General features: G+C 37.6%; 1 protein-coding gene across 4 annotated transcripts in view; it reads right to left on the reverse strand.

Annotated features, from left to right (window-relative positions):
• Positions 1-12854, reverse strand: part of LOC100768249 (DNA repair protein XRCC4) — a 214286-nt gene that overhangs the window by 102294 nt on the left and 99138 nt on the right. Inside the window, exon 7 of one of the 4 annotated variants that reach the window (XM_035440488.1) lies at positions 8656-8765. The exons of the other annotated variants lie outside the window; for them this stretch is intronic. Coding sequence (XP_035296379.1) covers positions 8659-8765 — 107 coding nt within the window. The 3' untranslated portion in view covers positions 8656-8658. The remainder of the gene's footprint in view (positions 1-8655; positions 8766-12854) is intronic. 4 annotated transcript variants of the gene reach the window in all.

Here is a 12854-nt window from a genome sequence, read left to right on the forward strand (position 1 = left end):
ATTTTTATCTAAAATGCACCATCCTCCGAACTTTAGTAGATATGTGAAGTGATCAAATTCAAGGCTGGGGAATTAGTAGGATTTATATTGACATCAAATTTATTGAAAGTTTTAAAAGTTCTTCACAGATGATCATGTCTTTGTATTTAGCTGACCTTTAAGCCATGTGTCAGACAAACCTGATTAAAACAAGAAATGAAGCAATCATGAAAAATAAAAAACTTGGCTCTTAGACTTCAGCTTACTTTATCTTAAATATTATAAGTTCGCATAATATAGTCAACATTTATTTAACAATGAGATATGGTTATTAAGTATAAGGGAAAGACCCTCAGTGAGACATGAAAAAGCCTGAGCTTTCATGTTACTTAAATATGAGTTGTTTTAGGCATGATGGCATGTGCCTCTATTCCAGCACTCAGGAGAGAGAGCATACAGGCATCTATGAGTTAAGAATCTGCCTTTTCCACTTAATCACTGTATGTCCTTGGATAGATTATTTAACCTTCTTTACATGAGAGAGAGCTATAAGGCCTGATATTGATTGTCATCAAGGTGAAAAGCAATAAATTACAGAAAGCAACTAGCTGCACAATCATCTACAAAGAACACATAGAATCAATCCTGACTCAATTGCCCATCCTTCTTTCTGATCAACAACTTCCAAGATTAAGTGGCCTTTTTGAACAAGAAACAATTTAAGTAATCCTAGTCAGCCTAACTGATGTTCTGTTTGGAAAGGGAGATAAGAATTACATAGACAGATTTGGACATATTTCTGCAACATTCAAAATTAATAAGCATCTTTAAAGAGAAGTACCAGTGCTCTAATGAGTAAGCTCATACACATACCTGGGAATGGTATGAGAGTTCAGTTATTGCCTAGATATTTTAGCTTTAGGCAACAGTGCTGTGAAATTTTCATGGAACTTTCTTAAAAATATTTTCTTACAGATGTTCCATGGAAGTATGTGGATGCTTCAATTTGATAAAACATGCACAGTCCTCCGTAAATGTACACTACTGTGCCAAGGCTGGGATTGTAAACCATGGTTCACTGTTTTCTTGCAGTTCAAAATCAAGCAAACATACAATCAACTAAAGCAGCACTGCAGTGCATCATGAATACAGAAAGACATTTGTAAAAGGTGACTGGCAGGACATTGTAGCTGTTTATTATTATAGAAATATTTTATGGAGGCACAGTCTGCCTTTAAAAATATTCCAGGGTAGTTTCATGGAAAGAAAAGGATAATAAGGGATGAGTCTGTTATTTGGGGTGGTATCCAACAGCTAGATGAAACCAGGATGAACTGCTATTAAAAGAAGCACACTGTGTGGTAAGTCAGTAAAAGCACCTCACTGAATATCACAAAGCCCAACAGCCAAAGGAATCATGACTCACTTAACTGTAACAAATGACAAATCCAGGGAAGTGGTTCTCCAAGGCAGTTTATAATCCATCCTAGTGCATCAGTGAGTAAGTGGCAAACCAGCCAAAGAACAGAGGAAGAATGGAGGCTTTTAGGCTAGTTTGGCTATAACACAATGTTAAGTAAATGTCCTAAGGCTTGGAGAAAAATAATTGGTAAAAAACCATACTTTGTCCTTCTGAAATGTTCAGGAAGATTTAATTGTGCCAAATTAAAGTACTGACTGCTGGGTTTTGTTTAGTTATGTAATTGTGTTCAAATAAACTATTAGTCTGTCTTCATGGTATGATAGATAACAATGAGAGTCTAATTCTGTCAACAATTTACAAACAACATTAAAACAACTCAGCAGGTAGACTATTTAAAAAACAATCAGATTAAACTTCTTTTATTGTCTTTGTCAAAAATATATTCAATTATAGTACAAAGAACTTGGTCAAAATTTATAAAAATTTAAAATCACTACTGCTGGTAAGATAAAAAATGGGTGCTGTGGAAAAACACAGACTAGCTCATGCCTCAGTTGAAAATAGCAAAGAAACAGAGAATAGAAAAAGAAAGAAAAATGTGTTTGCCATATAAACTTTTACTTAGAAGAATAAAATTCCTAAGCAGAACAGTAGTCTATGTTTTATAAACTGCAAATACTTTTATATGTGACTTCCAGAATCCCTGCTTCATATATGTGAATAAAAGAGGGCTTCTTTATTACTGACAATTATAAAAAAAAGAACAGGCATGAGATCTCAGCTGATAATTCAGATGATTTCCAATTAAAATGAGCTATATTACATCTCCTTATACACATGCATTTTTAATTTTCATCATACTGACAGTGAAATAACAGAAAAGAATTAGGGTGTTCAAGAGATGGCTCATGGGGGAAAGGCTACCTTATTTTCCCTCCATAAGACAAGAGAGTAAATTAGTAAATTCTAAGATTCATATTTAATTTTAATTATTTGGTCTCTAAAAATGAAGAAAAGCAAGAGGAAACCACTAATAAAATAGTAGACTCTGCATCCTTGGTTCTCAAAGCAGTGTTTTTCATAATCTATAATGAAACTGCCAATCACACTTTGTGATGTAAGTTTTAAAAGCTTAGGTTTGAGTATAAGACTTTCTAACCATGTATTTATGGAAGGCTGCCCATGTAACTACTAGACGTTATTCCTGTTTCATTTTAAACTTCTTATATCTATTATTAAATAAGTTCTTTAAAACTTGTGTCTCAAAAAAAAAACCAAAAAACAAATTTCATACATGTATGTATATAGTATATTTAGATGACTAAAACTCTCACCCTCTCTGGTAGTTTGAGTATAATTGCCCTCGATAATTGCATAGGAAGTGGCACTATTAGGAAGTGTGGCTTTGTTAGAGTGGCCTTGGAGGAAGTGTGTCCCTGTGGAGGCAGGCTTTGAGATTTCCTACCCTCAGTCAACTTCCTCTTGACTTAAACATGTAGGACTCTCAGCTATTACACCAGTACCGCATCTGCCTGCACACCGCCAAGCTCCCCACATGATGATAATGAACTGAACCTCTGAAACTGTTATTGACCCATCCTAATTAAATATTTACTTTATAAGAGTTGCCATGGTAATGGTGTCTCTTCACAGCAATAAAAGCCCTAAAACACCCTTCTCTATTTTCACCCCAATCCCACATCATCATGCCCCACCTCCTCTATATAAGCCCATATCCCACATTTTTGTCTTTGGTTATAATTGTGATGAACTGAGTTTAACCAGGGTCATGTGTGATTGTGCTTTAGAACTATCCACTGAAGTGTGGTGGGTTTATTTATTTATTTTAAGAGAGTGTCAGCCATTTCTCCAGAATCCAGCAGTAGCCAATACTACATTAGGGAGGGGTAAGGATACCTTTGTCCCTCCTTGATCTAGGATAAAACAATTTACGGATTCAGTGTTGTGCAGGCCTATTGCAGGCATCTACTAATAATACAGGTTTATGATCACACTGGCTATTTCACACTCATAAGACATTTCACAGCTCTTCTCTGAATTCTAGAGATCTTACATTTGCCCTTCCCTCAACTGTTCTCCTGCATTGTTCCCTGAGCCTCAGAGAGGGTGGTATGAATGTTCACTGTGCAGAGAAGTTTTCTGATTAAGATTGAACATCTGTGTATAGGTATAAAAAAGTAGTATTCAGAAGACACTTTGGTGCTGTCAATTTAGTTAAACTCCAGTAGAAAGATCACCCCTAGGACATAACACCATGAGTTTTTGGTTGAATTCTCAGTATCTGTAATGAATTTCCTCCAATGGAATGGGCATCTAAACGAAGCAGAGAATGCTTGGTTGTCCTTATAACATTTGCCCCACTATTTTACTGGTAGGCACTTTTTTCCTGGGAGGTTAATGCTATAGTTCACAGGGTTCTATACAGGGTAATGATGGGGGAAATACTTCTGTGTATGTTTATCTTATTGATTGTTAAATCAATACTGTTTGGCCAATGAGACAGCAAGTAGATGAGACTAGGAGTCAAAGAGGATTCTGGGAAATGTAGTAGAGAAGTGTGATCCAGGCAGGAAGTGACATAGCAAGGAGACTCATATTTGAGCGAAGGAGAAAAAGGAAGCGCCCCTTTTTTTTCCCCTCCTGCTCCAGCGACAAGATGTGATCCCAGCAAGGAGGGACGCCAATAAGGCGTCCGATAAGATAAGTCTTATAAAATATATAATTTATGATATTTAAGACTGAGCTTATGATATTTAAGATGAGAAGTCCTAGTCATTGGCCAAGCAGCTTTGAACCTAATACAAGACTCTGTATATTTATTTGTGCCTAACTCGGGCGGGCGGCTGGCATACAGCGCACACGTGGTGGTGGGGCTCAGGCGGCTTTTGGCAGAAATATTTATCGTAACAGGGTAAGACCATTGATGTCTTTTCTCCTTTGGCCATAAGTATTGAAGCTTCTGGGTTTATGGAAGCTGGAAAGCAGGGAGAAAACTCCCAGCTCAGGTAAAGTTTAAATTGTCCATACCATACACCAAAAGTGTGTGGCTTCTTTAGCAACAAGTTCTTATCAACTCATTATAATAGGCAACCAAGACTAAAGAAGAGTCTTGTATTGTTTGAGAAGCTTCTGAGACCTCTCCAACCAACAAGCTATGAAGAAGTATCAAGCACTGGACCCTGTAATTTTGTTTACCAACCAATGGCTATTACATGCAGCATAATGCAGCCATGAATGTTATCACTGGAATACGCCTATTGTCCATCAGTGATGAATGGATAATGAAGATGTGTTTATCTGGAGAGTATGTGAAGAACTCATATGGCCACCTAATATTTGGTAAGCCAACAAAAAATATCAAAGTGTTTTGTTTCTTTTGGGGACTAAGAAGTATAAAAGAGAAAATTTCATTTTAAAATGAATTTTAAAAAGAATGTTTTATTAATCCTGATTTCCAAATATGGTATGTAGTCACTCGTATATGGATTATAGACATACAGCAAAGACATACATACCAGCCTTTGTAACAGATATTAAATAATTAAATGGCAGTCAATACACATTGTGATTAAATTCTTATTCATTAAACACTCAAATAGTGCTCCCTTAAATGGGAGGACATCTCCATCACTGTCTTCCTCCCCAAGATACAGTTATCATAGCAGAAGAGGTAATTGAAAGAATTAAAGAGCTGGAGCAGGGGAAAGTGTCATGAAAGACTGTTGTGGGAATTCATTCTGACAATAGCTTTGGGGTACCAGCCTTAAGGTATGGCTTCTTGTATGTGGGCTTGATGGAGACAAGAGGTCACAGGCTCTCTTGAGTTAGGATGACTGAGTCAGGTGACATGAAGCAGTATGTGGTCAGCTTCTAGATCCCTTGGGCAGAAGGGAAGGACTTTGCAACTGGTTATTGGTTATACCTTATCTGTATCTGTGAATCTGTTTCCCCATAGCATCATTAATAAATTGTGCATGTGTGCGTGCGTGCGTGTGTATCTTTGTGGGCATGGTAACAAAACAATAATTGTACTGTCATTTCAATTGTGAACATATAGCAATAATGGATACCTGCCCAAGACTGACTTGCCTTCATATATATGGGAAGTGCCCACAAGGCTCCATCCCTTTCTGGTGCATGTATAATAGAGGAAGTGAGAATCTTTTTTTTTTTTTTTCTTTAATGGTGTAGCAACCCTGGTAGAAAGAAGGGTTCAGAGGGAAAGGAAGGGAGATGCTCAAGGATCAGATGGGGTGTGTGTATATATATTAACAACACATTGAGTGTATATGTGTGTGTGTGTGTGTGTGTGTGTGTGTGTGTGTGTGTGTAAAATTGTCAAAATGAGTATCCTTATGAATACTTTCTCCAGTGATGAAAAAAATTCAATTTTATTTCATGTTGGAAAGTTATATAATACTAGATCACAGAAAGAGCTAATGTGTAGCCTTGCTATTCCTTGAAAAATTCCAAGAAGAATCCTTAAGTATCAACCAAACAGCAACCAAACAGAGCTCAATGGGGCTCACATAGAATGAAGTGGCAATCACTGAGTCTGTATAGGTCTGTGCTAGGTCCTCTGAAAATACATTATGGTTGCTAGTGAGTTTTTTTTTTTTTTTTTTTTGTGGGACTCCTAACAGTGGGAGTGGGGGTGTCTCTGACTTTTTTGCCTACTTTTGGGACCCCTTTCCCCCTATTGGGTTGCCTCATTCAGCCTTGAGGGGACTGGATCAGTCCCTCCATATGTGGAAGATAGTTGTGTGTTGTATAGCTTGGTCTATCTGAGGGGCCCCTTGAAGTTTGACCAGGATATATCCCTGGTGCATGAGTTAGCTTGTTGGAGCCAATCCCCTATGAGGCCTTACCAAAGTGGGGAGGAGCTTGGTCCTTTCCCAGCTTAATATACCAGACTTTGTGGACTTCCCATAGCAATCCTTGCCTGTTGAAAGGGAGGAGAAGATGGAGGGGTGCTGGGGGGCAGGCCCAAGAGGGCAGGAGAAGGGGGTGGGAGGGAAAACTTTGGTTGGAATATAAAATGAAATTTTAAAATAAAAAAAGAAGCAACAAAGGGGTTGGAGATTTACCTCAGTGTAGCAAGCACAAGGCTGTAGTTTTGGTTCTCAGCTCCAGGGTGGTGGGGGGAGGAGGAGGAGGAAAAGAAGAAGGAGGAGGAGGAGGAGGAAGAGGGGGAGGAGGAGGAGGAGGAGGAGGAGGAGGAGGAGGAGGAGGAGGAGGAGGAGAAGAAGAAGAAGAAGAAGAAGAAGAAGAAGAAGAAGAAGAAGAAGAAGAAGAAGAAGAAGAAAGTAACAGTAATGGAGGAGAATGTGAGCCATATGTAAGATATAAGGAATTGTTGAAGTCTACTACAGAGCCAATGCCTTCCTTCAATGCATTTATATACAACATTACATGAAAAACTTAACACTGAAGGAAAACCATAATATACAGCTTACTTTACTAAAAGGAATCATCATTTTATGACTTTCAATTTCATCTAGTTCATGCATTTAATTACAAAATAGCATGGTTGTTATCATGTGACAAACAGTACCCGACTCTCTTTTCTGTTTTGACACTCTACAAAACACTCTGTAGCTGTCTCCTTATAAAATCCAACTCTTCTACCTTTCCTCAGTTTTCGCACAGGCTTAAATTTGTGGTTCACATTGTGTCTTTCATCTGGCCACCCTACTTGTGACCTTCCTCATCCACGCACAACACATTCAACTCTGTCTGGAGAGCCTGCTGATATCCATCCTTCACACATCCCAGGCTCTCAGAGTTATGCTGCAATTAGCACTGCATCGATGCTGGTGGGCTGGCAGCACTCCAGAACTTCATCATGGGTAACCTTCTCTATTCTTTTGATCTTAAATATGACTTATAAGTGACAGTGATGAATTGGCTTAAGGGACCAGATGTTCTGTTTGTGGTAGAGATCCTTGTCACAGAAACAGAGGTGAGAATTCTATATTGGGCACTATTGTACTTCAGCTGATTTTGAGATTGCTATGTTCACACCAGCCTTTGTTTCAACTCATTTATGGTCTGATTTAGAGGAAGTGAAGCTTCCCTTTCCAAGGAAAAACTCATAAGTGATGCAAATATTGTTTTCTTCCCTTAGTATTGGGGCCTGAGCCCATGCCTCATCCATGGGAGGATCAGTCTTCCACTGAACTGCAGCTCTGGAAGTGGACATCCTTAAGTTGTTTTTACTACAATTAATTGTGTTATGAATGTAACTATATGCAGTGATGTCCATAAGAGTCTTAATATTAACTCAATTTCATATGCTAGACTTTGATGACTCCTCAAGGAAGGCCTTTCCCCCTCTGAGGAGAGGATGGGAGGGTGGGAAGTGGGGATGTAGGGGAGACAGGAGAATGGGAGGGAGGAGGAATTAGAAGAACAGGAGTTGGTATGTAAAATGAAAAATAATTTTTAATTAAAAATGTTGGCAACAAAAAGCAAACAAAAATATATTGTTCCAGCACTTAAGAACTAGACATCAGGGAGAAGTGCTGAAAAGAAGACACAGCCATTGAGTCAGTAACGTTCAGCACTTTCAACTACTTGCACTGGATCTGTGTGAAAATGAGCCTTCTCAACAGTCAGACAGGGATCCCAAGGCCTTGCTACTCACTGCTGAACTAGCTTCAGACAGATTCCAGAGGGCTGGGAATCATTGCTTCAGTTATACACACACTGATGGCCACATCAAAATCAGATGGACAGTTTCAGTCCAGTAGTTATACAGATATGGCCATAATTACATTAAATGAGTCACAAAAGGGAAAAAAAGAACTCACAAGCTATGGACTTCTAGGGGTAGGTTGGGGATGTCTACAGGGATGGTAGAGGTATCAGAGCATGTTGGAAAAGAGTAGTAAGAACACATTGCTTATATGAATGAAACTGTCAAAAAAGAAAGACAATCTACAAATCGTCTTGGCTTCATAAAAGGTCCTAAGATTGTGCCTAATGACAAGGTCGTTATCATATAAATCTATCCTTGGCTATATTAAAAGAAAAGTGTGGTATTGCAGACATCATAGAGTAGACTATTCCAACCATCACTGAAGCTTCTATGGTCCAGAAACAAGTACACCTCAGTTAGCTCCTTGAGCTTTGCTTTGTGCCTCATGACTAAGACACAGTCAACCCATGTCTATGTTCCTGATTCATGACAATACTGAACTAGAAATGACTCAATGGTTAAGAGCACTTACTGTTCAGGCAGAGAACCAAAGTTTGGTTCCCAGCAGACTCTGAAGCTCACAACCACCCTTAGCTGAAGTCCTATGGGTTGTATTCATGCTCTCTTTGGCCTCAATGAGCTCTTCATGTGTGCAGTTCATATACACACATACATACAAGGAAACACAAGAAATAGATTTGTTAAAGAAAAAAGACACTGCAAAATGCTTTTCTGAAGTGTTTGAAACATTTTCCTTCTCATTAGCAATGTGTAACAGGTCAATTTCCTCTATATCTTTCTCAGTAATTGCTTAATCTACATCTCTGCAAAGTAACACTGGATTTTATTCTGCAAAATTTACATTTCCCTAATGACTAATATTTTTGACAGATTTTCATTTCCTTATTAGCTATTAGAGAGTACTGTATCATCTTCAAAGAAATGCCAAGTTAAGTCTTTTGCTAACATCATATTAAGTTGCTTATTTTCTTCATATTTAGTTACAGGGTTCTTTATTTAGGAAACAAGTCCCTTGTCAAATACATGACTGGCAAACACTTCCTCCTAAATTATGGCATTTTTCTTAATGGTGTCCTTTTGAGCTACAAAAGTTTTTATGATACATTACAATCCATTTTTGTCTGCTGTATATTTTGCTTTGATATTATAGATAAGAACTAAGATTAGGCTCATAGGATCTGAACTCGGTGGGCAGGCTCCAGCACACCCAGTGACTGCCAAGGCCCCAGTAAAAGACCTGCATCCATCCAGGAGAAGAGGACAGGCATCAGATGATTGGAACTGTTTGCATCTACCAGAAGGGAACCTTAGTCCCGTACAAACCAGGAGAGGAAGAGAATCCTGCTACACCTAACAGAAGAAGGACAATATAAAAGCATATTTAACTACAGAAAAACCAATATGATACCAAAGGACACTAGGGACCATACACCAGCAAGACCAGAACATCACAATGCAGATGAAGCAGAAGAGAATGACCTTAAAAACATCTTCATGAAAATGATAGAGTCTCAAAGAGGATATGAGAAAATCCTTTAAAGAAATGGAAGAAAAAGCAAACCAAAACTACAAGATATCAACAAATCTTTCAAGGAAACACATTAAGACCTAAAAACTAAAATAGAGACAATAAAGAAAGTATAATCTGAAGGAATGCTGGAAATAGAAAAGCTGGATAAATGATCAGGAACTACAGATGCAAGCATAACCAAGAGAATACAAGAGATGGAAGAGAGAATCTCAGGAGTTGAAGATACACTAGGAGAAACAGACTCATCAAAAAAAGAAAATCTTAAGTCCAACTAATCCCTAACACAAAATGTCCAGGAAATATGGGATACCGTGAAAAGACCAAACCTAAGAATAATAGGTATTGAATAAGGTGAAGAAATCTAACACAAAGGCCCAGCAAACATATTCAACAAAATTATAGAAGGAAACATTCCCAACCTAAAGAAAGACATGCCAATTAAAGTACAAGAAACCTACAGTACACCAAATAGATTGGACCAAAAAAAAAAAAAAAAAAAAAAAAAAAAAAAAGGTTTCCTTGCCACATAATGAACAAAACCCCAAACATATAGAATATAGAGAAAATATTAAGAACAGCAAAGGAAAAATGTCAAGCAACATATGAAGGCAAACTTATCAGAAAAACACCTGATTTTTCCATGGAAACTCTGAAAACCAGAAGGTCCTGGTAATATACTAAGAGACCACGTATAAGGTAATATACTACATTAAGAGACCACGGATGCTAGCCCATACTACTATACCCAGCAAAGCTTTCAATCAATAAAGATGGAGAAAACAAGATATTCCATGACAAAACCAGATTCAAACAATACATATCCACCAATCCAGCCCTACAGAATGTTCTGGAAGGAAAACTACAAACCAAGGAAGTTAACTATAACAAGAAATATACAGGTAATAGATAATCCCACTTTGTCAACAGCCAAAAGAATACAGGGATGGAAACCCAAACATACTTTCACCACCAACACCAAATCCAAAACAAACAAGAATGAACAATCAATGTAATTAATATCCCTTAACTCGCCCATAAAAAGACACAGGTTAGCAGAATGGATAAGAAGATAGAATCTTCCTAATTTGAACTAATATTTTTTTTTTAAGAAGACAGAATGGATCTTTCTGCTGCATACAAGAAACAACTCAACTTCAAAGACAGATGGTACCTAAGAATTAAAGGTTGGGAAAAGATTTTCCAATCAAATGGACCCAAGAAACAAGCAGGGATAGCAATCCTAATATCCAACAAATTGGACTTTAAACTAAAATCAATCAAAAGAGATGAAGAATGTTACACTTCCTACTCATCACAGGAGAAATCTATCAAGATGAAGTCTCAATTCTGAACATTTATGCCACAAATACAAAGGCATCCACATTTGTAAAAGAAACTTTAATAAAACTCAAATCACACATAAAACCGGCACACACTTACAGGGAGAGACTTCAACACCCCACTCTCCCCAATGGACAGGAACACCAGACAGAAACTTAACAAGGAAACAAAGGAACTAATAGAAGTTATGGCCTAATTGGGCTCAACAGACATCTACAGAATATTCATCCAAATAAAAAACAATATGCCTTCTCAAAACCACATAAAATCTTCTATAAAATCGACTGAATACTTGGCAACATAGCAAACCTCAACAGTTACAAAATATTAAAAATAACCCCCTGTATCTTATCAGACTACCATGCTTTAATGTTAGAATTCAATAACAACACAAATTGCAGAAAACCTACAAACTCATGGAAATTAAGTAACGCCCAATTGCACAATTCCTGAGTTGAGGAAGAAATTAAAGACTTCCTAGAAATCAATGAGAATGCCAACACAACATACCCAAGGTTATGGGACACTCTGAGCGCAGTCCTAAGAGGAAAGTTCATAGAGCTAAATGCCCACATCAAGAAACAGGAGAATAATCACACTAGAGAATTAACAGCACAATTGAAAGCTCTAGAACACAAAGAAGCCAATACACCCTGGAGGAGTAGACGCCAGGAAATAATCCAATTGAGGGCTGAAATCAATAAAGTGGAAACTAGTAGAACAATACAAAGAATCAATGAAACAAAGAGTTGGTTCTTTTAGAAGATCAACAAGATAGACAAACCTTTATACAAACTTACCAAACGACAGAGAGTGAATATGCAAATTAATAAGCTCAGGAATGAAAGGGTGGACATAACAACAGACAAAGAGGAAATACAGAGAAACATCAGGTCAGACTTCAAAAACATGTATTACTCAAAGTTCGAAAATCTTAAGGAAATGGACAATTTTCTGGACAGATTTCACTCACCAAAATTAAATCAAGATCAGATAAGCAACTTAAATAGACCTATAACCCCTAATAAAATTGAAGCAGTCATCAACAGTCTCCCCACCAAAAAAAAAGCCCAGGACCAGATGGCTTCAGTGCAGAATTCTACCAGAAATTCAAGAAACAGCTAACAACAATTCTCCTCAGAGTATTTCACACAATAGAAGCAGAAGGCTCATTGCCAAACTCTTTTTACAAGGCTTCAATAACCTTGATATCTAAGGCACACAAGACACAACTAATAAAGAAAACTACAGAGCAATATCCCTCATGAACATTGATGCAAAAATTCTCAATAAAATCATGGCAAATGAATCCAAGAACATATCAGAGAAATCATCCACCATGATCAAGTAATCTTAATCCCAGGGATGATAGGATGGTTCAACATATGAAAATCCATCAATGTAATCCACCATATAAACAGACTGAGGAAAAAAAAATGATCATCTCACTAGATGCTGAAAAAGCCTTTGACAAAATCCAACATCCCATCATGATAAAGGTCTTGGAGAGATCAGGGGTAACAGGAACATACCTTAAGATAATAAAAGCAATATACAGCAAACAGAAAGCCAACATCAAATTAAATGGAGTGAAACTCAATGCAATTCCTCTAAAATTGTAGAAAAGCCAAGCCTGTCCACTCTCTCCATACCTCTTCAATATTGTCCTTGCAGTTCTAGCTAGAGCAATAAGACAACAAAAGTAGATCAAGGGGATACAAATCAGAAAGGAAGAAGTCAAACTTTCACTATGTTCAGATGATATGATAGTCTACATAATTGACCCAAAAAACTCTACCAGGGAACTCCCACAGCTGATAAACACCTTCAGCAATGTG

This window comes from Cricetulus griseus, chromosome 2 (genome assembly GCF_003668045.3).
Source record: "Cricetulus griseus strain 17A/GY chromosome 2, alternate assembly CriGri-PICRH-1.0, whole genome shotgun sequence".
Lineage (NCBI taxonomy): Eukaryota > Metazoa > Chordata > Mammalia > Rodentia > Cricetidae > Cricetulus > Cricetulus griseus.